The sequence below is a fragment of the Rhea americana genome, unplaced genomic scaffold (genome assembly GCF_003343005.1).
Source record: "Rhea americana isolate MKP2758 unplaced genomic scaffold, rheAme1 scaffold_160, whole genome shotgun sequence".
Taxonomy (NCBI): domain Eukaryota; kingdom Metazoa; phylum Chordata; class Aves; order Rheiformes; family Rheidae; genus Rhea; species Rhea americana.
This window is the reverse complement of record NW_028185706.1, coordinates 798,121-825,147: the sequence shown is the minus strand read 5'-3', so window position 1 is coordinate 825,147 and position 27,027 is coordinate 798,121. Positions and strand designations below refer to the sequence as shown.

General features: G+C 38.9%; 1 protein-coding gene across 6 annotated transcripts in view; it reads right to left on the bottom strand.

The window, feature by feature from the left end:
* Positions 1-27,027, bottom strand: part of LOC146598540 (spermatogenesis-associated protein 7-like) — a 93,175-nt gene that overhangs the window by 48,827 nt on the left and 17,321 nt on the right. For 5 of the 6 annotated variants that reach the window (XM_085300126.1, XM_085300127.1, XM_085300123.1 and 2 more), the window contains 7 exons: positions 23,080-23,127; positions 11,655-11,776; positions 10,438-10,943; positions 10,256-10,316; positions 8,907-8,971; positions 8,130-8,198; positions 5,469-5,526 (listed from right to left, as the gene is read on the bottom strand). In XM_085300126.1, coding sequence (XP_085156252.1) covers positions 5,469-5,526; positions 8,130-8,198; positions 8,907-8,971; positions 10,256-10,316; positions 10,438-10,943; positions 11,655-11,776; positions 23,080-23,127 — 929 coding nt within the window. The remainder of the gene's footprint in view (positions 1-5,468; positions 5,527-8,129; positions 8,199-8,906; positions 8,972-10,255; positions 10,317-10,437; positions 10,944-11,654; positions 11,777-23,079; positions 23,128-27,027) is intronic. The other variant, XM_085300129.1, reaches the window with a different exon arrangement.

The following is a 27,027-nucleotide window of genomic DNA, read 5'->3' as shown; positions in this document are numbered from 1 at the left end:
ATGAAGATTTTACTGTACATGTATCCTGTGACTGAGAGATAGGTAAAGTTCAGTGATCTTCATAACTTTATATTTTCACATATTTTTCAATTGTCTCCATATGCAGAAACTCTGATTTATACAAACAGATATCTGTATACTTGAAGAAATCTGTATTTGCCTCTGCACAGTCCCAGTTGCATGTGCTTATGAAATCTGAAGAACTGGAGCAACATTTTAGCGTACCCAGCTATGCAGTATATAGTGCCACAGCAGGCAATGAAATAACTATGTCCAGTTGAAACTTCAGAAGAAATTTCAGAAACTGAAATGAAACTATTCATGTCAGAATTTCTAAAAATATTTGCCATGCCATTTTGCCAAAGTACAAGGTTCCTACTTGAAGGCCTATGCAGAAGATAACAAGTCTCACTGAACATTTCYCTTCTGGCTGTGAATGGGCCACCAGGTCAGTATTGGTTTGGAGGGAAGTTTCCACTTACTGGATGACTGACATTTTCTTTTGTGAGAATGATAAACTCAGGTCCTGTGCTAATCTCAGAGCAGTGATTTTATTTTTTTACTGGTTTACATTGAAAACTTTCCCATGTGCAGCATCTAATTATGGTATATTACAAAAATCTGGATTTAAATGGTAACAGTGCACAACACTGAAAGGGACTGTGTTGGTAAATTGCTTATTCACTTTGATGATTAAGCCTGTAATTATTGCATTAGCATCCCAAACCACACTCCTCTGCTGATCCATCTCCTCTTAAGGCAATCCCAAGAGATGTGATGGGCTAAGTAGAAAGGGTACAGCACTTGAAGAAGGGAAGGGCAAAGAACATGTAGGAGATGGTGTCAGGGATTAAACAGAGATTGCTTTCTACAGCTTCTGGGTGTGACCCAGGATAATGCTGGGGTCTGGTGCATCTAAAGGATTTTTTGCATAAGAAATATAAAAATAGATCCTTTCCACTAGTGGCTATCAAAGAGCCTATGCCACTTCCTGCCAGGTCTTATTATCAATGTACTCCTACAGTAATCAAAGTAAATCATTCTGTTTGGTCTAGTGAGATTGCTCCTCAACTTTCACACCAACGTGGCATGCAGCTGCCTAGGCTGTTCTACGTATCTTGTCCTAAAATGTTTGGTAACGCTGCTAGATGCTGGTTAGCAGCTTTCACCTCCCCCTCTCCTGAAGTAACTAACTCCTGTGGTGCCTCTACAATACATTTTTTTGAGAGAGAACACTTTATGACCTCCCTAAAAGTAAAGGCATAAAACAAGTGTCAGATAGTATTTCATGTCTGCAGCAGCTTTAGACTTTATATGATAAAATTCCAGGAAATAATAAGTTACTTGGCATGGTTTTGTGGAAGACAGACCAGCMGTGTTGCCCCCAGCCCCTACAGGTGCCGTGTTAAGTCTCTCATTGGTTTCCTGAAAGGATACACTTACTGGCCCACTTCAGCGGCTACTTCAAGCCTGAGAGTGACATTTTCCACTCTGCTGGATTCTAAGAACTACTCTTTTACCTGTACCTGCTAGCAGGAACCAGAAATTTTTTCCTTTTAGGAAAATATTTTTCATGGAATTTATGGCTTCTTGAACTGAATCTGAGTATAAAAGAGATTTTTTGAGACCAGTACTCTGCGGATGAAACATCATCCATGTATTTCCAGAAGTGAAAAACTGCTTAACACTGTTTTTGAGCAAATGGCCAGATAAAAAATATCTTACAAGTATTCCTGATTACAGACCATTTCATTAGTATAAAAATGGATAACCTCTTTCTCTATATAAAAATTTGTTAGAACAAGTTTCCAGTTTCTTAAAAAATGTTGGAGAAAAAAATACAGTTTTAAAACATAAAGAAATATGTATGAACCTCCAGGGCTGGGTAGGTAAAAAGCACCCTCAGCTGAAGATTTCCAAGCAGACCATAAAATGCAATCTTCAGAGGTAGTAAAACAGCATGAAAGGCAAAAATAAATCTTGTCAGGGAGGAGCAGTGCATGCCTTCTCCTGGGCAAAGTTTGAAATTACATGTTCTAAAGCAAAGAAAATTGCTCCTCAGATATATCTTGATGAACTAGATTAAAAATTGCCTTGGGCTGGAGTCTAGTGAAAGAACTGCCCTCTGTGCCCTCACTTTACACCAATAACTATACAATCTACGTACCTCAAGAATAATATGAGGAGGAGGGTGCTAAATATTYTCTGTTTTAAAAGCATAGCTTCTTGTGTTTGAGACACTGTCTTCCTTTCCTCCTCGCATGTATCTTCCTGCATGCTTTCTTCTCACTCTCCTTCCTAGCCATGCAGTCACCATCTTTCTTCTTTAACCTAATTTTACACAATCAATCAATCTCTTCATGCTCCCCCTCAGTCCCCAATGTAAAATCTCTTCCAGTATGTACTCTTCCTCAAAGAGAGATGGTGCTACTCTCTTTTCCTGACACCTGGACAAGAGGCTGCAAGTACAAGCGAGGTACGTTTCCCGGTAAGCAGCAGGGATCGCTGGGGGCTGCTGGCTGGTGCTCGGCCAAACACAAGCACATGGAAGAGACATTGGGTTGGGCAATGCAGCCAGTTGGGTTTAAGCGTGCCAATGGTGCACGAATTAGCAGTGGGCTAGAGCAGAGGTTGGCTTTTGTGAACAGATCTCAGAAACTATCCTACATAAATAAGCGCCAACAGGGACTTGGAGAGTGCCCTGGTTTCGGAAAGCAAGTACATAAAAGAGCACAGCTCAGGGAAGCCAGTACCCAACTAGACAAATAACAAGTTGGCAGACACCCAGTGTGGGTAAAAAAAGCACTGCAATGACCTTGAAAAATGTTCCCATCTTACTATTTTGACTACTTYTTCCAAAAAACAGTGATAATGAACAAAAAGGCTTTGGTTTGAAGACAAACAGAAACTAAAATATATATATATATATATTTTGCAGGGCATTCAAGTTCAGCCACTATGAAACCCAGCAATTCAGCTTCCATTTGCATAACTGTTCCCTTTCTAATAACCCTCACTACCAGCAAGCTGCTCCTGATGTACATTATGCTTACTCTTCTCATTAACTCTTTACTTATAATACATATTATTCTTCCAAAGAATCCCTCGTTCTCCTTTGCAAGCTGCATCCTCCTAACACATAAAGGCAGCTTTGGTCTTTTTCCTTTCATTGCTGTACAACTAAGTATGTGACTAAATATGTGACTAAATACGTGTTTAGTGAGTATTTTTGAAGATAGAGGTTCCACGTTTAAATCTACAGAAGTGCAGAACAACACAAAGCTCAATATCAAATACTGCAACAGGATATACTCAAAATCCACTGCTGCTTAAGAACTCATATTTTAGAAGCACTGGGGTCCTTCTGGGAAGAATCAGGTACCTTTAATCTCCTATTAAAAGATTCTCAGCTGCATCTGTAAGGCACTCACCGTCTTGCAGGAGTCAACCTTAGATRTATGCTCAACATTCTCTGGACAGATGTAAATTACAAATCCTCTCAAGTTGAGGTACTGCTTCTAAATACTTTTTTTTTTTTCCTACAAAACCATCTTAAAATTACTAATTTCAGCTCAGATTGTTCCTCAGAAACATTTGCTACCTACTGACTGTCAGTCAGACTAGCATCTAAACAGATATGAAAACATCATTTCTATCCTAACTGAGGCACTTTGAAAGACAAAATAACCTTCTGCATTCTAGTTATTTTGTAATTCCTTTGATTGTTATTTATTCATTGTGCAAAGCATATGCATAACTCCCACATGCCTACTGTTGAAGAAATTATGATACCAAATGTAACACTGCTGTGTTACCTTTCAGAAACAAATAAGCAAAGGTAGCCTGTTTAAATGCCACACTGCCAGTTCCTCAGAAATGCTCCCCTCTGACTGTGCTGCAGCAGTATGAGCTTTAGAATTCAGCCCAAACCTCTGGCCAGTAATTGCTCTTGATCATTAAACCTAATGAAACTGCCTGGTACAGAAGCACTTGGGGCAGGTTTAGCTCAGTTGGTTAGAGCGTGGTGCTGCTAACGCCAAGGTCACGGGTTCAGTCCCTGCATGGGCTTTGCTGAGGGCTGGACTAGATGACCTCCAGAGGTCCCTTCCAACCTTACCACTCTATGAGCTAAGAGACAGTACCAGATGAATGACTCAAGTGCCAAATCCCTCCAAAGGCTAGAACTGGCAATCTCGCTCCCTGCGGGACACGGCAGAACTGTGGGAGGAAAGAGCACCAAAACCCAAACCCCGAGCTCTAAGCAGAGACCCTCCTACCAGCAGCTGGCAGGCAGCGCGAAGCGGAAGAACGTGCCCAAAGGCCTGTGCCCTCTGTGGAGCCCAGYGCACTGCTCTTGGGATTCTCTTCTTTCTCTCCTCTCTTTCAATATGGAGATTTCAAAGAAAAAGAAATTTATATTTGATAATCATGGGGAAGGAGGAAAAGCCAGTACCTTTTAAATGAGTGCTGCAACTCCAGCAACAATGCTAGTGTCTTCCTTTTTGCTCGTATTATCTTACCCAGGGGAACAATTTCGAAAGCTGGAAAGCAAAATGCCCATTTAGAGTATTTGCTCGTAAAGTGTGGGATTGGATTTGGGCCTCCCCAGTCTGGGGGAGGCATTTGAATCTGACTCCCACATTTTATGGGCAAATGCTTCGACCACACTGGATTAACAGAAAAGATAACAGCAAAGCCATACTGCTAACACCATTTTCCCTGTGAAAGACTTTTAAAAGGAAAACATTGTGTCCTAGAGAGATCTTTCAAAGAGCAGTTATAAGCCCTACTCCTACGAGAGGGCTCTAGGATCTGGCTTAAAACAGACAGAGGTGTGTTCATTCATCCTAAATATGATGCCAAATCTGCAGAGGAGAGACAGGAATGTGGACACATATTCGTGCCTGGCATTTCCTATCGTCTTTCCCAAGCCTGCCCCCTTCTCAGCAAGTGAGACTTTTAGGTAAGTGTTGAGAGGTGTATAACTCTTGGCAGGCACCACATGGGGAGCTTTAATGTTGAACTCTGTAGTTTTATATTCTGCTCTGGGGACCAAATTCCTAAAAGTGAGTTATTACAAAGCAAGGGTTTTTTACTGGATCTAGCCACAAACTACAAATCTCTCTTGTTGTTCTACTCCAGAAAAGAGCAGTTGCAGCAAAAAAGTGCAACAACAAATATTCTTCATAAATAGTCTTTATGTAATTAAAGCCATTCTGCACACTAAGTACATTATGCATCTTTTGGAAGCCTTATTAGAAAAAATATATAGAAACATACAGAAAAATCTCTCTTTAGCAATCCTCCATAGAAAACACTCTACTTGCTGCTTTTATTGAAGCAGTTTCTTCTCACCTTGTATTTAAATTGTATAGCAGGCAATCTGCCATAAATTGTTGCTCAGCACTGATATACAACATTTCTTTTGTAGGTGACAGAGAATTTAATAATAGACTTTTTTTGCTCACCTCATCAAGGTTATGCCTCTTACTTTTAATGTGCATTTGAAATACATCTTCTAATGCCCTTAAAAAGAATAAAAATGAACATCAGTGCAAAAAGAGACTATTCAAAGCCCATTTACTTCCAAATGAAAAATACCACTCAGTCTGTCTTTCAGATCACTAAAAATACACCCCAACTCTATACTTTTGCTCCATCTCCCCTACCATAGCTGTAAACAGATTTAAAAAAATAAGGCTATAATTCCAAGTGCATGCTGCAGAGGGATGGAAACTGTGATGGGGACAGTCTCTCATGTGTGGTATTCCAAACTACTCTTCCACATTTAATACAGTGTGTTTTCCTCCAAATAAAAGAGTGTTGGTGCTCTCCATCACAGTGCAATGATTTCTCTCTGTATTACGGTGGGGCCAAGTCCCTCTATTACCACATGTGTCTGCAAGAACCATTCCACCACTTGTTAACTGGGTGAAACTGCAGAGGGTACTGGGCAGTACTGTATGTAGCTTCCAAGACTCATTCATAGCATTAGTTCCTTTATCCATTATAATTCATTACTCAAAAAGAATTATTGAAATTGCCTCCAGCCAATGCCTTTAATCTCCAAAAATCATTTGCACAGTCTCTTTGTACTCGAGCCTACTTTTCAGCAACTTTTAAGGGAAACATTGAAGGTGGAACTTTCATGGTGAAATTTTTGTTAACTATGTGTACTAAAGACACAGGCCTTCAAAAAATGCTCTCAGAATATTTTTCATTATGGTTGCGTAAGTTGCAAGCAAAAGATGCAGTAATTGTGATGAGCATCTTTAAAAAAATAAAGATGTAACTGATCAGGGAAATTAGTTCTCCAAGTTCAACAATCATAATTTAGTCAAATTTAACCCAGTAATTATGTTTTCAGGCAGTCTGCAATGAACTGGAGGTCTCAGCAGGACTATTTCAGCTGTATATGGCATATTTGAATTGGCAGGCTATTTCTGGCTTTATCTGTAGAGAAGCTGGTCTAAATAAATAGAGGTCTTAGTCCTGCAGCACATTAGCTAAAGCTAATATAAAGTTGTGCCCTTTATAGTCCATCACTAAAATCTATCAGAAATTCAACTCTGGATTTAAAATAAAAGACCACCATTTGCTGGGGAAGGGGGGGGTCAGAGAAGCTAAGTTCTGTTATTACAGCCTGCCCAAGAAAACAATGGATTGTTTTTCATGTATTTTTAGTAATCTGTATTTTTTGAGTTAAAGAGTGTAGAGTATCTAAACAACCTCAAACCTTAAAATCAGCTGAGAGGTCTTTACATCTGACAAGCCTGCAGCCTGGACACCTTCATTCCTAGCAGTGTTCTGAGTTGGGCACAATATGGGAGCACATCCATAGTCCCTGCTGTTACAAGGTATTAAAGGTAAAAGTTTGTGTTCTTCTCCTCTCATTTAATTTTCAAATAGAATCTTTCTAAGATTCTATTTTAATGTTATCTTATTTATAATTATATTTATGGGCATGCATGATACTTAGCAACCTCTTAAATGTCTAGTAAGTCAGTATTTTTAAAAGCCAGTCATGTTCCTCCCAGTGTAACCAGAAAATTAAACATGAAACCTGATATATCTACTTCGAATTTGAGACTTTAGATTAGTCTGAACATTGCTATACCTAGAAGGAAGGAGGAAAATCAGTATCTTTAACCAATTGCTCAGAACCACTCCCCCCTCTGCCCCAGCCAAACCACTCATGTTTACAGCTCTTAACAAAAAAATTTAAAAGAGCCTTAAGGACTTTAACTGAAGTTCTCCAGATTGAAAGGGAAATATCTCAATCTGATATCAGAACAAGTCTGATTGATTTCAGGGCTCAGCACTCCACATCCTCAAAGTGTAGCACTCGATGAAGACTAAGTCTTATACACTGGGGTTAAATTATCTCTTAAAGGAAAAGCGTCTCCCACTTAAGATGCAGGGCAGGAAATGCTATAGAAAAGGGAAGATGCAATAGTGTAGCTTTTAATAGGCCTACAAACAGACCTGTGTTTTATCACAGCCCTCAAAATATTACCTATTAGAAGTGTGATAATGGGAGTACATGGTGGTATGTGGGTGTGCATGAGACAGGATTTCACATATAGAACAAGAAAACATTAAGGGATGCTGCAGTTGTTAGACATCAGCACTATCTGGTATATTTGACTCTAGTCTTTATGCCTGTATCTTACAAGAAAGAATTAAGATTTTTTTTTTTTTGCCCTTATATTAAGGAAAAAGAACTCTGAAGACAAACTGTGATGCACTTTGCTAAGGAAGACTCATTGTTGTTCCATAGTTTGTTAGCTCAGAACTGACTCAGATAAGAACTAGAATCAGACTACTGCAACAATAATATATATCACCATAAGGGAATGAGTTTGAGAGGAGAGTAAGAGAACATAATGTTTTTATGCTTCTGCTAGAAGTTATTGGGAAATATGAAATACAAGGCTCACTGAAAATATTTTCTGTTCAGCTACACAGCTTAAATCACGACTACTATAAAGTGCAATCACAAAGTATGCATCAATTAGTCTGATTTSAAGTTTCACTTTAATCTCATTAAAACCTCCAGTTCTTTACACTAATGGAATGACTGGTCAAAAATTCTTTAGTCAAATGAATAAGAAATGCCAAGTACTTACGCTTTGTGATAACATCTTCTAACCAAAATATCGTTTGTCAGATCTTCAAGAAAACAAAAATAGTCTGCTCTAGAGAAATACACAAGCTGTCAGCATCTTTCTTTAACATTCACAGAATACAAATAAGGTTTAAATATCTAAAACCATCCCAGGAGGATTTTCACTGGAGTGCAATTTCATAGCAATTAAACTAATTCAAATAAAGAATTTTGCCACTATATTCAGAAGTGATGAATCTCTTTCTTTTACTAGTCTGTATTTTTTACTATCTAGGATTATACTCTTTTAAATTATTGATTTTCATAGCCCTATTGGTCAGCTTAATAATTACTTTTTAATCAAGATTATCTGTCTTTTATGAATAATCAATTCAAGAAAAATAGTTGCAATGGACAGAAAGCATAGGTATCACGAGATAAACCATTACTAACCTTTTGGTTTATGAAAGAAATGACACCTATTTAGTTTGCCTACAGTAATCATAGAATCAGTAAGGTTGGAAGGGACCTCTGGAGATCATCTAGTCCAACCTCCCTGCTCAGCAGGGTCACCTAGAGCACTGGATGCCATGACTCAGAAATCTCTTCCAGTCTTCCGATCCCACAGCAAGTAGCTGAACCTATATCCTTAATAGTGTCCTTTTGCTCACCTTATACAGTCTGTTTGTAATTAATCTGTTCTTCTGCCACATTTCCAGTTTTCTGTCAGGTTCCTACTTTAACATTTTGATATAAAACTTAGAAATAGTTAAAAGGGAAAACCAAATATTTAACTTACTTTTCCTGAAGTTGTGATCTTGGAGAAAGTGACATGTTAGAATCAGTAAACCATAATTCATAGTTCTGCCACAAAMAAGTAAAGAGAAAAAGTAAATCCTAGTAAAAAAAAAAAAAGTAAATCCTATTTGTATTAGTATTTTATATTTCCATTCAGAGCTCTGGGGGCAAATGATCTGATTCCATAAAATATCAAAATCACAACAGCATCATACTGAACTGACAGGCCAGCTCATCTGAAACGAGTATCTCAAGTATTAATCACTTGTATGAACAAAGAAAAAGCGTTATTAACAGGTGGATTCATGTTAGGAAGAACAGAAATAAGATACATAATCTCAGAAAATTCATGCAAACATTATAAAGGAAATGAGAAATTCTGAGGGGAGACATTTGCAGAGCTCATTAATAAGAATTTTTTCTTTCAAAGGATATGCAAAATACATTTTTATCTTTGTGAAGGCAGATACAAAGATACAAAACATTGATATCAAAGTTGTCTTTCAATGTAAGATATATGAAGATTWGTAGATGGAAATAGGACTGAATTTAGGAACTTCTGTTATTAATGTTGTAAAATGAAGATTTTAGTGGTTGGATTAATGTATGGAATAGAGCCAGGTAGCATCAGGCAAGCGCAAATCAAGCCTAGAGTGCCCTGGTTGAGCTGTGTAGAGAGTCAACATAGGCCCTGTAAGGGTTTGGCAGGTCAAAAAAGATCACACAGAACCTCTCTGTCATTCTTGGCTTTGGCTATTGCTACCCATCTTATTTTTAAGAGCACTAAAATTCATTGACTGAATCTCCCCACCATTTAAAATTTTCAGATAGCTAATGGAGTGCAACTTCCAGGCAAAGTCATGTACGACATACTACTGTATTGACTGTACCCTGAGTGCTTACTACTTTGGAAGCTTCTGGGCTCAAGTTATTACTTGGATGGAGTGAAAAGTCAGTAAATCAGCCACAAGCTCACATGATTTCTTTAAGTAACGATGTTAGTCAGGTAGGAAAAAACTTTGCTTTCAGAGGAAAGCAGATTTTAGATTTGTGTTTGTACTTTTTTTCATACATTATAATGCCTATTTGTGTTTTCCAGGGAGATCAGTTACTTTACCTCCTATGTTATTCATTGAAGGCTGTTGATCCTATCTAGCCACACATACTAGATTTCTCCATTGCAATTTTAGTAACTTCTCACAATACGATTTCATTTTTTGTTTTTGCTCTTTACCTATATTCCCCAAAGACCATTAGACCATCCTTCTCTTATCCACAGAACCAGGATAACTTTTGTACATAAATAATTGTCTCCATTCTTTTTCTTCATAGCAAACCGGGTACACCAACCTCAACTGGCTTCTCGCAGAAGTGATTCAGTTGTGGTCTCACAAGTGCATCTTCTAAAAAACTGAAAGATTAAAAGCAAAATGAAAACCAATTATTTCAGTTTAAAATGATGTTTTTGAAAGTGAAATCATTAAAGTTGTATTACTTAACTTTCAGCATTGATATATAAACATAGTAAGTACCTGCGTAAATCTCCTTTCTTTTCACTGTCAACATCCACTGATTTCAGTGATGGTCTGCCAGGTGACAAGTTTTTCTTTTCATGAGGAGGATTATAATATCTATGTTTTACAAGAACAGACTGGTGTGATCTCTTTAAGATTCGAGGAGTAAAATGTTTTTTTTCTGTGAAGCAAACTGAATGTTTGTCAAGGAGGTCTCCAGAGTAGGTTTTATTAAAAGAATTTTGAAATGTCTTTTTCCTGCTGCAACTGCTCACACGTATATGAGACGGCCGGAGTGGTGAAGCAGATAATCTGCCTGTATTAGCTTCATGAACATGAGTTTCAGACAAAACATCCTGAGCAGGATTTTGGATAGTTTTTCTTGCAGTAAAAGCTGGTGACAGAGTTCTTGAAGGGAGCTTCTGAAAAGGCACAAAGGGAGGCTGCTCTCTCTTTGTCAGGGAGCAGTTGTTCTGACCAAACCGCAAACACAGATGACTCTTTGCCAACAGTGACCTACTTCTCTGTAAGATAAAGAAAAAATTAACTTACAGCAAAATCACAAAAGCAATTCACTGAAGATAGCGTCTTCTAAAAATTGATTCATTCAGGAGGAAGTTTAAGAACCTGCCATCAAACTTACTGCCTTAGCAGGAACCCTGCAAGTATCACTGTCCCAAGCAGTCTAAATGACTCCTAGAGCTTTAGGAACTGCAGTAGGAGTAAAGCTACCTTGTCCCTTGTCTAGTTTCTTTTTCCTTCATTCTCTTTACAAGGTTGAGTTTGATAATGACAAGTAGTCTYGGGGAATTATAGAAATTCCATTATGTTTTTGAGGGCTCAAGGAAGGAGAACAGAAGATTTCTCCTTCCTTGGACTTTATGCATTCTCATTTATGGAACTGATGTCTCAACAGCAACCTTGCAGCCCCTCTTCAAAAACATTGGGATGGCATCACAGCATCACAGAATGGTTGAGGTTGGAAGGGACCTCTGGAGATCATCACATCAACACATTTTGGTGTCTTTCCACCCTATATTGGTGGCAAAACTATGAGTCAAATATTATCTCCATTTGACTAGAACATAAAAAGCCATGTTGAATAAACCTGCAYTTACTGCTGTGTTAGAAGCATTCCCCAGTGCTTCAGACTACAGCTAAGGTGAAATGGGTCTCTTCCACGTGATTCTATGGTACCTCTGTCATGGGTCCCTCACTTTCAAAATATCACTTACCTTCTGCTGACCTGGAGAAACACTTCTAGAGTTGAAGGGTGAAGCTGAAAGACTACGCACATGATCCTTCTTATAGTTTTCAAGGGCTTGAATCAGTCTGTCTCTTTTCTGTTGATCATTGTCTGCACATGTAAAAATGTAGATACAACCGTTACAAGATTAAAGCAATGGCCAAGTAGCAGAGTATTACTTTTCATTCTTCTTTTGCCCTCTAAAGACTCTACTGTTTCCTCCTCTTAATATCAAATAGCATACAAATATGACAATTATTCTGCTTTTTATGGTTGGCATGAGCAAGTCCTTCCTGCTTCTCAGAAGTACACATCCTTATTTGAAACAAAATTCAATCCAGGACTCCCAAAGTCATTCACACAGTAAGTAATGAGTTGTTGGAGGATAATTGAAGATGACATTTTGCTCCTGCCTCCTGTCCACTCTCTTTCCTCTATCCGAAAAGATCAGAGGACATAGACAAGAGGACAGTAGCTGAAGCAGGTCAAAACAGAAGAAAAGCAGAGGTAATCAAATAAGGATTCAAATCTGTATATTAAGAATTGAGTTGACTGAAGTCATTCTGCCACTGTGATCTGTGCAGACTGTAACGCCAAGGAAATGTGTTCTCTGTATTAGTCAAACACAGGCTGAAAAGAGAAGGGCCACACCTTTGCTGGCACTTCACGCACTGAAGGAAAGAAAAAGACCCAGTGCTTTGGATCCTGTAATCTAAAATGAAAATATGCAAGCCAAGAAGAAACATAGGAATAAGAAAGGGATATGAGCTACCTAAGACCACAGAGGTTCAGGGAGGCATCCTCATGGATAATGCAAGGCCTCATGACTCTCTACCCTTTGTCAGGACCTTACTTTCAGCAATGCAAACAAGAATGGTGCATGACCAAAACTTTCAAATCTTTTAACCCTCCATGTTCCTTTCAAGCACAGCTCTAGAGAAAAGGGATATGAATTCTTTGTGACATGTAATAAACCTTTTTGTAAATGTTGTTTAAATTATAATTGCTGCAGCAGTTCTAGCTAAAACTAACAATCCACACACAAAGTATACATAGAGGGGTGTCAGCTGTGGTCCTGCAAGCTGCATATGGCTCTTTTTGTGTAGGAAATGCAGTTCCTTCAATATTTCCTTGCCCTGTGGCAAGGAAATATGCCTTTATTATTATTATTATTATTTTTAAAGCATCTGGATACTGCACTAGACAGTCTGCCTTAGAAGTTTGTGATTGCTTTTGTATGGGGCACACCACCTCTTGACAATTTTCCTGTAAGGTGATCTCAAAACTGTGGCCTGGGCATTGAGAAAACACAGATTTCAGTAATAGCTAGAACAGGGGAAACACAGTCTCCCAGGCATATAATCTGACTTTCCAGGCTTGCATGGACATGAGTTCATAGCATCATCCTATTAAGAAAAACATGTTGGCAATGCTAAATCCTATTTGGATGACTGGGAAGCAGGATTATACAACTCACTGGAACAAATAACAAAATGTACTTGCTCAGTCGCTTTCATGGAGAGATTAATACCTTCACCTTTTATCTATGTTTGTACAGTGCCCAATCAAAGTAGACCCCAATTCTGATTAAAGACTTTGCATTCTGTCATTGCAAAAAAATAATAGATAAAGCAGCTTGTTTCTGTGTCTAAGCAACAGTACTGATAATAAGGAAACCTGGCTTATTTCATGGCTGTGCCAACAATTTGTTGTGAGGCCCTGGGAAAAACTCACTTCAATGCTTCTCCCTTCTGCTGCATGTGATGTCTGGTTTGTGTGCAGGTGAGGCAGGACAGCAACTGTCTATCCTAGGCATAGCTGAGCCTTCACCAAGCCTTATCAAGGACAAGAAAAAATCAAATGTTCCAGGTCAAAGAGCCACAACCTTTAATCAGACTTCATTTAGTATTTCACTAATATTTTTACTATAAATAAATACATGTAATTAATGTTCCACCTGGCTTTAAGCCTATTCAAAGAACTACCATTGCACTGCATTATAGTTTTATTTTTTTGGAAGTCTGTGAAAACTCCTGGGTCAGACTTTTTCTTAGCAGCTCTCACTCCCCTTCCCTAACCGACAGCAGGTTTTGTTTCCCAGACTGTCAGGTTTTATATGCGTCCCAGCCACATGAAGCAGACTGAGGGGTCCTACAACACATGCAGGTTTGCTTTTAGCTTATTATTTTTTCAGAACACATTTTTTTTCTTTTCACATGTACTCTTTACAGTTCTGCATGAAAGCTGGTTGCCAGCATGTCACACTGAGCAGCTTGGGCCAGTTCTGTGTATTGCTCATAAACACAAATTACCTAAGGACAAAAGGATCACCTTCCCGTTCTTCCTTTCACCAAATAACTAGCAGTGCCCAAGAATGAAAAAGACACTAACATGCAAATTCTGTATCTCAAAATACAGCTGTCTTTCTTTTTCCTTCTTTTGGAAGAGTAAAAATTAGACATCCCTTGCTTTCTGATCCCATATCCTAAATGAAGCGTTTAAGGACTGGCTGTAATATATGGCTAAAATCAAAAGCTCATTCATAGAAGAGTATCATGATTCAGCAGTTTTCCCAAATCCCCTTACAGGATGTGACTGTTTTTATCCCAGCAAGAGCAAGCATCTCTTGGCTACTTATTTGCTGCCTCTCTGTGAATACAATCATGTGGTATGGCCAGTGCGGCAGCTATTTAAGTAAATGTATTCGAGAGTCTTCCTGGTAAGCTTATTTATTTGCTGATTTATCATCTTTCCTCCCATGGCAGCCATTAATTTATTCAGTGTTACCATACAATTTGTCTGGCACTTGTACTGGTATCTGGTACTTGTCAATGCAACAAGAAAGAAAGAAAATAAAGGGGATTTAGTTGAAATCTGGTCCTTTTAAAAACACGGTAAGATTCAGGTGCCATAGCTCCCACTCTGTTTTCCTGGTAATTCTTGTTGCTTTACATTTAATAAAAAAATGTAAAAAAAATCTTCTCTCCTTTGCTGCTGTGTGAAAAGCCCACGTACAAAATAAGCAGACACTAATTTACGTAGTAGAAACAGCTTAGCAGGTAATAAAGTTCTATCAGATCTAAATGAACTAAACCACTTTTTAAAAAAAAAATTTAGCCTTTTTCTGTTCTACTCATCTTAATTTTAAATTGTAAGGAGAGCAAACACTTTAGCGTGATTCCTCAGCCACCTTCTAAAGGCAGGTTATATTCAGAACATTATGGYCTGAGTATGAACCTGGGATAATAATGCCACAACAGGCTTCCCTTAAGTTGTTTACCAGATGTTACAAAACTCGGTGACTGTAGTTAGAAACAGCATCCACACCTTGCCTCATGTCTTCATTTTTGGCTTGCTGTAGGCCTTGTTAACTTCCTAACAAGTGTTATAAAAGAGCTGGCTGATATTTAACTTTTAATGAGTTTTGAAACAAAAGGGAAGTTTCAAATAGCTGCTGAGAAAAATAATAGCAAAACTGGTAAATGAATTCTAGGCACGTTAGACCAACATCTGTCCTGAGCGTAATAACTCAGTGACTGCTATAAGACTCAGTTAAGGTAAATAATATAAGTAATGTCAACCAAAAAAGGTTTATGAATAATCATCATGCTAACTTGATCAAAAGTATGAGATTTTATTTGTGGTTGAGTGAGATGAAACGYTGACTTAATTCTGCAAGCTATTCAGCTTTCTTCTGCATGACATTTGGACTAAGAAATCAGAATGCTACAAAATTAGACATGTTTAAAAAATGCCTAATTGGCAGATGTGACAATGTAATTAGAAATGAGGATTCTTTGTAATGCAGGTGTTTCTAATGAAGGATCATTTTTGATACTACTTTATTAAATTATTCTCTTCAGGTATCGGAAAGAAAATATAAGATCATTTCTTAAAAAGCCTAAACGATTACAACTGCGAAATTTGTGAACGAGGAATGGTTTGCTGTAACAAAGGGATTTGCATCTCACTCAGAGAGGTGGATATAGGGAAAACAGTAYATGTTTCAGCCTAGATAACTGAACATCTCAGTTCAGAGAACCCAGACTATTATTTATAGGAGGTGAGTCTAACCTGGGAATCAGTCTCATGTTGCTGAAAAACACCTCTGTGTTCTAGTAGATGAACAGCTGCCTGTGATCTCCCACAGTGCTGCTGTAGTCAAAACTAGTATASTATCATTGCCTATAAGCAGTGGAAATCTCAAGTGTAAGTACAGTGAGCCTTTAATGCTGTTCTGCTGGACAGGTGGATGACTACTGCTAGACTTGTATGTCCTACTCTAAAACTCTACTATTTAAGAAACATTTATAAATCGGGAAAGATGCAGAGAAGATCCATAAGCATGACAAAATCTGGAAAATATGCTTCATGGTGAAAGAGTAAAGGAGCTTAATATTTGCAGTTCCCCAAAAGGATGGTTAAGAAGTAACTTGATTCCTTATAAGCACCTATAGACAGAACAGAAATTGAACTATACAGTCTGTCAGGCAATGATTTAACGAGGCTGGACAAATTCACACCGGAAGTAAGGTATACATTCCTCATAGTGAGATATATTAGCCTTTGGAATAGTTTAATGAGAAGTGGGATGAAAATACATGAGGCTTGGACACCTTTCTAAAAACCTCCAAAACTCTGTAAAACAGGAATGAATGCAGGGAAGGATAAAAATCAGGCTAGATAACTGCAACAGTACATTCTTACTGTATCTACGAAACTCTGACATATATGTAAGTTATCATGGATTACCTATCAACTTACTTGAAATTTCATTTTTCAATTTTTACTGCTATTGTTAACTAATATCATCTCTGATTTTGGGGCAGTGCAATACAAAAGCATACAAGGACAGTTATTCCTGTTCACAGCTATAGGCCAAATGCTGCAGTCCTGCACTGGTAGTAGCTTGTCTGGTGTAGAGATTACAAAATTTCACATTTCAGAGCAAACAAGACCATTTCCTTCATCAGAAAACAGTGGCAAGTTAGGCCGTAATGGTTAGATTTTATTTCAGATGCTCTTTGCTATGTTAGTTATTGCTGTGAAAAGCCTGTGTCAGCACATTAATCTACAGTGCGTAGGTGTTTTTTAAGCCCAAAGCTATGGTTCAGCATTACTTGTTTTCATCAATATTTAAATGCTGCAATACTATAAAGTGAGTGGAAACAATGATTTTATAGGGGAAGAAAAGCCTCTAAAATGCCAGATATACTCAGTAAATGCTCCAAAGCGACACTGAATATTGCTATTCTCCATGTTGTTTTCTCACCCCATGCCAAATTCTGCTCATTTTACTAATGTCAGTGCTCACAGAGACATGAACGGGAATTTTCCCRGGGGGAAGGCAAGAAGGAAGCAGCTCTCACTAACAAACCATTCAACCCATGAATTCTGAACTCCTTGCAGCTTTCGGCCATAACCCATATCCACTGCAACTGGTTCGGCATTGTTAACAAATTCATGGGTATCTATGGAGCTGACAGCATGTGACACAATTCCTTCATAGACTGTAYCAAAATAAAGCAAGAACACACTCTCTCCTCTCATTCTAGCACATGATGACTTGATTTGGCACGTTTTACTTAGGCAGGGGAAGTAGTTCATTTTTCTTAACCTTTCAACCAATATAAACTAGACATATTCAAAATACAAGGTTTACTACTCCGTTACTACAACCCCCTCTTAACCAGTAAGTATTTACAACTTTCCATGTAAGCGAAGAGGAGCAAACTCTGACACACAGAGCACCTCCCATTTTTTCAGCCTATTTCTCATCTGAAGCATACCTCAGCATATTCCTGATGTGAGAAGCCAGATCTCCCTTCCTCATGTATGAGCACAAATTTACAACAGTAATGCATACCTGTGAAAAGTTGGCCCAACAGAAAAATAAATCTAGCATCACTGCTCTTGGTTTTTCAAGATTCTGATCTAAGTGACTAAAAATTGGTAGAATCTCTTTTAACCAGATTCTCATCACTGAATTGACGCCAAGAGGGAGTGGGTGAAGGGATGCTCAGTTGTCAATTCCACTGTATGCCAAGGAGCAATAAAGAATTCATCCTAGAAGTTTATTATTTTGGTGAACAGAATTTCATATAGCTACGTCACTTGTTAATTGAACTAAAACTATGTTTCTCGTGATTAAAAAACATTCCTCATAGCTGGTAAGACTGGAAGTAGAAGTCTTATTTTTATCCGTAGATTGCTGACAGGAACATTAGACCTACTAGAGAGATAAGGGCAGTTCTTTAAGGATTGGCAGTGACTTTATACCAACATTGTAGCTATGGTGTGCATGGAGGAAAGGAATTCTGAAAGCTAGAGTACCGGAGAAATATCATGATTTCTTCATCCCTGTTTTAACTACCAAATGTTTGCTGAAGTATGCTGCTTTCCCCTTCGGTAGCAGAGTAGGAATGCAAAATTAAAACAGCATCGATGCACAATGGTTATGACAAGGCTCCTGTTCTTTGCATACTCCAGTAGTTCCCAATACCTTTTTCGTCCCCAGTTACAAAAACTTCTTTCAACATCACTGACTCTGAAATTTCACCTGTGGAAGATGTAGTGAGGAGTCAGGTGCCTGGCAGAGTATGTGATAGCACCCCAGAGGGTGCTCTCTACATGCTGACTGAAACCTGTCAAGGCTGAACATACATATTCTGTTCTGGTCAACAATGTCCAGCTGCTTTGCAGCCAGCAGCTACCCAAGGTTAGCACAGCTGAGATATGGAAATAGTTATAGCAGATTTCAGGGGGCCTTACGATAAGGCCCTTACAGTAAGTTGAGTCCTGCCTAGGCATCAAACGTCTGCATCCAGCAGCCTCCCCTCGGCGACCCCTCTGCACGGTTCCTGGGGCTCCTCATGCAGCTTGGCRTAAATCCTTCATTAAATCTATTCTGTTTGAACATCTCTCTACGCCAGTATCAGACCCTCCCCTTCCCACCTTGGGATCACAGATGGTTTTGTGTTTAAAGCACTGAAGCAGGACTCAGAAAACCATAACTTAATTCCTAGCTTTATAATAGGCTCCAGTGTGATCACAGGTACGTTAATCTCTTGTGCCTCAGTCTCTCCTCTCTAAAAGAGTATAATAACACGTTTACTTCTGTTCAATCTGGTGTATAACTTTAGGCAGAAATCCCCAAAGACAGTCTTTAGACTTTGCAGCGGCTACCACAAAGGAACTCAGATCCCAAATGGAGCCTCTAGCACTAGCAAAKAATTTGAAGTGGGAGAAGAATAATTTATGAACCAGACAAGTTGGTTAATCATTGATAGCTGAATGATGCAGTGGAGTCATACATTTGACCAAATTTCATTCTCTCATTGCATCTCCCTTTTAATATTGATSTACATTTCTTTTTTACAGTCTGTAAAATTTATTATTAAAAACCATCTCAGTAATGTTCCATAAACTTGCAATGTTTGCATATATAAATACATTAATTTTCACTGATTTGCTAAATGATCTGTTCAATTGCCCAAGATTAGTGACAACTAAAATTTGTACATCCTATGAAGATAAAATTATGTTTATATAATTGAATGTGTAGATTATTCACACAAACTGCAATTTTCCTGAGATAAAATGCTGCAATTTCATATTTTTTTTTGAAATGTTTGGAGAAACAACTTGTTCTTTTTTACATGTGGTACTGTCTCAAAAGTCACACAGAAACTTAGCTTTAAAYTGTTTAAAAAACCAAATGAAAATTATTATTTTGACTAATGTCTATCTCATGAAGAAAATTAGAAATGGAAAAGCACAGTTAATAAAAAAACACTGTGTGCCATATCTAAAAACTAAAATACACTATTGGGAAAAAGAAAAATAAGACATCTTCAAGAAAGCTAACATTTCTTTTTCCAGTTACTAAAGCATGTACATGTGTCTGCAAACAGTTATATGWATGTTTGGGTTTCATATTTATAAAATTCAGTGACAGCATATAGTGTGATTATATAATCAACATCCATTAAATGTGTGAAGGAGAAATAGTGTGCCATATCCAGCTTCATTTACTTACATATAATACTATTTGTAATTCATATGGAGTAAAATGTATACACTGTACTCCTAGAAGGGCAAGGGAAAAGGGAATGGTGCAGAACACACAACGGTGAGTAGCTCATCTTCAYGTAGTGGTGGACCTTGGCTTGGCAATGAAATCCTAGCTTAACAGAGAGGAGAGGGAATGCTTTTGTCCTGATACCAAGGACTCGGTGACCCAAGAGTGTATCCAGAGAGCCAGATTCATTCTAGGTTTTCCATCAGGAGATTATTTAAATTGTGCAGAATGAGCTTGAAGCACCTGACCAATTCATACCAAGGCTTCCCACCACTGACAGTGCTGGTGATCTTATTTTGCTGGACTGCCATCTGATATGGCTGATGGAAGCACAGCAGATAACTGTAAAACAGACAGAGACCATACAACAGAACAGGCCTTGGTGGATCCGCTCTCATTCCTGTCCTGGAACAAATGAGGAGGAAGAGAATTGGGGCAGGGTGCCCTGGATAGCCACACTTTCTGGGACAAGTAGACTGAATCTATGATGGATCCAAAGAGCTGAGCTTTAGCAAGCGATTTTCAGAACTGCAGGACTAATCAACTAATGATTTGGGTGGCTCATTGTCTTGTATGTACAGTGAGTTCACCTTTATGAATTCTCCAGTTTAGGAATGGTTTTGATCAATCTTTCACAAAGTGTTAAGTTTTTGCTAGTTTCCTGCCAGCTCCTGTGGGACAGCTTCACATGCAGGTCAGCTAAGGTTTCTGCTCTTCTTACTGAGCTGATCAGCCTCAAGAGATCTGACTCAAACTTGAGATCTGTGGATTTTAAGCTCTGGGACACAGAAGTATAATATCATAGAAATATTGGTCTCATGCTTCCAAGYACCAAATGTAATTCAGCTGTAGCTCTTAATTCCTAATAACTGAGAAATCTTTAGGATTTCCTAGGAGTCACAGATAATTTTAACTCTCAAATTTGTTTAGAAATAAATTGTTTGATTCAAAACAAAATGAGTTTAGATTTCACCTTCATTGGAATAAAACATATCTCATAATATCTCATAATGCAATTAAATTTTTTCAGGACTTTTGCATTTCCTTTGCAACAAAAATTCTTATTTTTCATTACTCAGACTCACTTATGAAAACTGATCCCTAGTGGGTTCAGTGGTACCGTTTATCTTCTTTCCATACATCAGATGCTTTTTGTAGCAAATGTAGCTTCTGCTGAGAGTAAGAAGAGTAAATGTACACCTTGTTAGACATTTTCAGTAYTGGGCTGGTCACTGAATCCCCCATGCCACTTTTATGACTTTTAAACAGCTCTGCTTAACTTCTTCTCCACAAGAATGCTTATGATGATGATCTGTATCTCCTATATTCCTGATCTCTGATGTATCTCCAGCTAATACTTCCAGTCATAAGGCAGGGGACAGACAACATGTTTCTATCATTTGATAAGAACTGAAAAATTAGCATGAGAGCACCAGAGATACTGTTATAACAAAGCTAGTTACATGCTGGAGAGAGCAGATTGCTCAGGAGGCCTTGTGTCAGTTGTTTCTCTAACTTTTGTTACAAGATCATGCAACTTCAGCAGCAAGATATACTTGAAGACATGCAGGAGGAAGTCTTATTCATTGCATGTTTTGCATTTTGTCTGTATCTTCTTATATTTTCTATGTCTATATCTTCTATATAGTTCTTAATCTAAAGTTCAACAATACAGACATCTGRTAAATTTTCAGATTGTCTAATTGCTTACATAGTGCTTTATCGGCAGTGTATTTACTCTGAAAATGAAATAAAGTACTCTATACTGTATTATTTTTATCTTTTAAGAATTAATCTGAGCAACTGTTTGAATTTTTACCTCTAATAGGTTTGCACRTTTGCATTATTATTGAATGACCTGAATATTCTTCTGGTAGCCCACTGGTGAAAGAGGTGGTATCCTACACAGGTCATACATTTGGAAAGCAAGAATACTTATAAGAGTGTATGCATTGAGAACTGGTAAGAAAATGTATCAGAATGTGCATTTGTCAAAGTTCTTGTGCATTCTGATAAATACTAAGCACATGATACATAGTAACTAGTAGTACCAGTAATGGGAGAATTTTACATGAAAAGAAGAAAACGCCATAATCTTCTACTAAGCAGAAAATTAGTTTTGTTTTCGTATTATTCTACTAGGCTGGCAAAATACCCTTCATTTATTTTTTATCTTTGAAATGCAAACGCTAAACAGAAGCTAATCTGTCAGAAAAAGGGCTTAGCTGATACACAGTATCTTTCAGTAAAGATAAATATTAAATTACAAAGATGACTGGCATTTCCCTAGTGACATAGTATATAGTTAAAAGACAAAAATGCTAATGGGTCCAGTTTTCGTTCCTCACTTCCTCCAACTGATAATCTTACATTAAAGCTTCTGTTAGTACCAGGAGCCTTGTACTCATGTAGGTTTCTAAATGATACAAAATCCAAACACAACAATATGGTTACTACTTAGCAGTAAAAACGCAGTATAATACTTTCTTAAGAAACCACATTAACCATATTTCTTAAGAATAATATGCCTCTACACATTCATTGTAGAAAAATAGAAGCTTTCTTTTTTCCACCTTGTAAAATTTGATTTAAAATGTCTTCTACGTAGAAAATGTGTTTGCTCCATGTACACAAAAAAATACAGAAGTAGAATATGCCTCTCAACCTGGTGAATGAAGACGTCTGCATTAATTCCACAGCAATCTGTTTCCAAGGTAAAGGATGGATTTATTGCTTTCCATCAACATTTCTTCCTTTCAAGAAAGGAGAGGAAGGAAAGAATCTACCCACACATTGGCTATTGCAGGCTTCAGCCAACAGGTGGCGTAAACGTGCAGTGCAATCTTCTCTCACRAAAAGTCATTAATGTACCGAAAACTATTTCAGCTATGATATGCCTGGTGCCCAGGGATACACGAAGCACTTAAGGAAATGAAAAATATAATGCAGATTATCACGGAATTCAAAGGTCCAGTGGGTTCTGGAGTATACACACAGACAATATTTCTGAGTTTAGACTGGAAAACTAAACAAGCAATTTATGTCTCAAACAACCATGCTGCTTAGGATTATATATATTAAAGATATAAGGTTATATATATATAAAAACATATACACACACACACACATATATATATATAWAAAAGAGTCTCAAGGTCTGCTAGTTACAGGTTAGTTACAGGTATACTATTATTTTAAACACACTTGGAATGATGAATATTTTTGACACACATAGGCCACTTCAAAACACCTTCAGCAAAAAAGAAGACAAATATTTCCAAACCAAACAGATGAAGCCAGACATGTTTTGAAAACAAAATAAAACTATACTCACATTTAACACTGGTATGCAAACTCTTTGGTGCAGATGAATCAACAGTAGCTGTATTAACAACAAAGAAAAGAACGATTCAGTCCAATGAAACAGTGACATCACAAATAATTTTACTAAAACAGATAGGGATGAAAACTGATCAGCTCAGTGTTGAATTCACAGTGGAAACGTGATACCATTCTGCATAATGTCAGTATTATTCATAATGCATATTTACAAACAACCAAATCCTACTTTCCCCCCATTGATCTATACTATTTTCTCCCTGTTCCCTGCCATTATCTTGGCAAACAGTCAGCTCTCATGAGGTATTGTAGCTTAATTGGAAGAGGAAGTGGAAGAGGAAGTGGAAGAGGGGGCAGGCTACTGGGGAGAATTACAGGAATGCAGTCAGAGTATGTAGAGATGCTGCGAGGAAGGCTAAGGCCCAGTTGGAATTGAGTCTGGCAAGGGATGCTAAGGACAACAGGAAGGGCTTCTTCAAACACATCAGCAGCAAGAGGAGGACTAGGGAAAATGTGGGCCCACTACTGAATGGGGTGGGGGCCCTGGTGACAAGGGATACAGAGAAGGCAGAACTACTGAATGCCTTCTTTGCTTCAGTCTTCACTGCTAAGGGCAGCCCTCAGGAAYCCTGTAGCCTGGACGCGAGGGAGAAAGTCTGGAGAAGGGAAGACTTTCCCTTGGTTGAGGAGGATAGGATTAGAGACCTTCTGGGCAGGCTAGACATCCACAAATGCATGGGCCCGGATGGGAKGCACCCACGRGTACTGAGGGAGCTGGTGGATGTTGTTGCCAGGCTGCTCTCCATCATCTTTGAAAGGTCCTGGAGAACTGGAGAGGTGCCTGAGGACTGGAAGAAAGCCAATGTCCCTCCAGTCTTCAAAAAGGGCAAGGAGGAGGATGCAGGGAACTATAGGCCAGTCAGCCTCACCTCCATCCCTGGAAAGGTGATGGAACAGTTCATTCTGGATGTCATCTCCAGACACATGGAGGAAAAGAAGGTGATCAGGAGTAGCCAGCATGGATTCACCAAGGGGAAATTCTGCTTAACCAATCTGAAAGCCTTCTATGATGGAACAACTGGCTGGGTAGATGAGGGCAGAGCAGTGGACGTTGTGTACCTTGACTTCAGCAAGGCTTTTGACACTGTCTCCCATAACATCCTCCTAGGCAAGCTCAGCAAGTGTGGGTTAGATGAGTGGACAGTGAGGTGGATTGAGAACTGGCTGAAAGGCAGAGCTCGGCGGGTCGTCATCAGTGGCGTGGAGTCCAGTTGGAGGCCTGTGCCTAGTGGAGTCCCCCAGGGCTCAGGACTGGGTCCCGTCCTGCTCAACTTTTTCATCAACGACCTGGATGAGGGGACAGAGTGCCTCCTCAGCAAGTTTGCTGATGATACCAAGCTGGGAGGAGTGGCTGACACACCAGAGGGCTGTGCTGCCCTTCAGAGAGACCTGGACAGCCTGGAGAGTTGGGTGGAGAGGAACCTCATGAGGTTCAACAWGGGCAAGTGCAGAGTCCTGCACCTAGGGAGAAATAACCCTGGGCACCAGTACAAGCTGGAGGCTGACCTGCTGGAGAGCAGCTCTGCAGAGAAAGATCTGGGAGTGCTGGTCGATGACAGATTGACCATGAGCCAGCAATGTGCCCTTGTGGCCAAGAAGGCCAATAGTATCCTGGGGTGCATTGGGAAGAGTGTTGCCAGCAGGTGGAGGGAGGTGATCCTGCCCCTCTACTCAGCCCTGGGGAGGCCACATCTCGAGTACTGTGTCCAGTTCTGGGCTCCCCACTACARGAGAGACATGGAGCTACTGGAGAGAGTCCAGCGTAGGGCTACGARGATGATCAGAGGGCTGGAGCACTTGCCCTGTGAGGAACGGCTGCGAGAGCTGGGCCTSTTCAGCCTGGGGAAGAGAAGACTGAGGGGGGATCTTATCAATGTGTACAAGTACCTGAAGGGAGGGTGTCAGGGGGACAGAGACAAACTCTTTCCAGTTGTCCCAGGTGACAGGACAAGAGGCAATGGGCAGAAATTGAAGCACAGGAAGTTCCGCCTGAGCGTGAGGGAGAATTTCTTCCCTGTGAGAGTGACGGAGCACTGGACCAGGTTGCCCAGAGAGGTTGTGGAGTCTCCTTCTCTGGAGATMTTCAAGGCCTGCCTGGACGCAACCCTGTCTAACATGCTCTAGGTGATCCTGCTGAGCATGGAAGTTGGACTAGATGATCTCCAGAGGCCCCTTCCAATCTTACTGATTCTATGATTCTATGATTCTATGAATTGTACTGAAGTGTGGTGAAGTCGGTTGAGTTATGCTGTATTACACCAACTGAAGATTTGATAGCCTGTCGTCAGTGAGGTAAAAGCTTAGGATAAGTGCCTCCGCTGTGCTGTTGCTGTTTCAGTCTCAGATCTGTGACTTTAGCCCTTCTTTATTTAGGTATAGAAATAACAGCTAGTAAAGCTAGCTTTACAAACTTTATTGTTAATTTTGAAGATAAGGAATGTTCTACATATTTTGTATCAGCATCTATTGCTATCAAGAAAGTTTTTATTTCAGGGCTGAATGATACAGAAGCTATCAGTCAGGGGAAATGGTAAAGATATGCTGTAACTGGGAGATTGAGGTTGTCCCCAAGCTCAAGGTCATCAGTTCTTTACCACCTCTCTAGCAATGAAAGTTTTTTGATTTTGTGATTACATAGGCAGTTTTGCACACTGCATTTCCTCTATTTGGTAGTTTTGTTTTCATTTTAGAAGGTTAAATCAGGTGAGCTTCAAGGAACCAGGCCCCATCACTCTATTGCTGCACTCTTCAGTAAATCCATGCAGAAGATGGTATGGACCTTGAGGGAGCTATATGCGTGATTCAATATATCTGAATATAGCTGCAATATGTGGGGAAATACTATTTTTAACTGTTGAGGAAAAAAATAATCACTTAGGGGAAGTTCAATATTCCAGTTCCATTTGAAGGGCAATGGCTACATTTTCATCCAAGATACTTAGGCGACTATTGCTAAATGTCACAGCAAATCTCAGATTGTGCAAGTGCTCCAAATGATGTTTCAGACTTGCAGGGGTATTTGCATTCTAGCTGCTGACCGGAGTGAGGTCAAATAGATTGTATTTTAAAAATATTTGAGAATGTTTAGAAGGCTACTGGAGAAGGCCTTTAAACAACCCTGATCAGATTTTTCAGAGGCACAAAATCCTATTAACTCCTCCAAGTGGAGCACGTGGCAACTCCACTCTTCTGAGCACCAAGACATACAGAAGAGAACTTGGACGCTTCATCATCCCTTGGAAGTTGGCCCTCGAGAACTAGTATCATGAAAATAACTGTGTGACTATTTTATATGATTAAGCAGAATATCTTTGTTAAACCTTTACTTTACAAGAGGCTGTCCTTGCAGTATTACATCTTTTAACATTTTTCTAAAAGTTTAGCCCCACAAGGAAAACATGTAAGGAATGATGAAGCATTATAATAAGTAGAGTATGTGTTCTAATATTACAAGTTCCTTCTCTAATATACTCCAAATCCAATTTTTGAGAATTATTACTTCAGACAKTGAAACACCTGAGAATTAAAAATTTTAGCTAGTGGAAATTTTCATTAGAAACCACCGTGAGAAAATCTTTCCAGCTTGACTGAACTCTGCTAGAGACAAGCTAGGCTGACATTTGAAAACAGAAAATTGAAACTTGCTCAAAAACAAAGCAATTGGCTCCTTTTATGCCAAGAATTTCTTCTGTRTGTTTTCTTTTGATCTTTAAAATACAATAGATAAAATATTAAAAAATATCTTTGCGATTTTTATCTTCTTTTTACTTTGGGAACTCACTCCCTCAGACACCACTAAATCAAGATATCTGGCTTCACCAGTTCATAATAAAACAACCCTCAATTATATTTATATATTTTATCTGTATATTTAAGAGTAAAG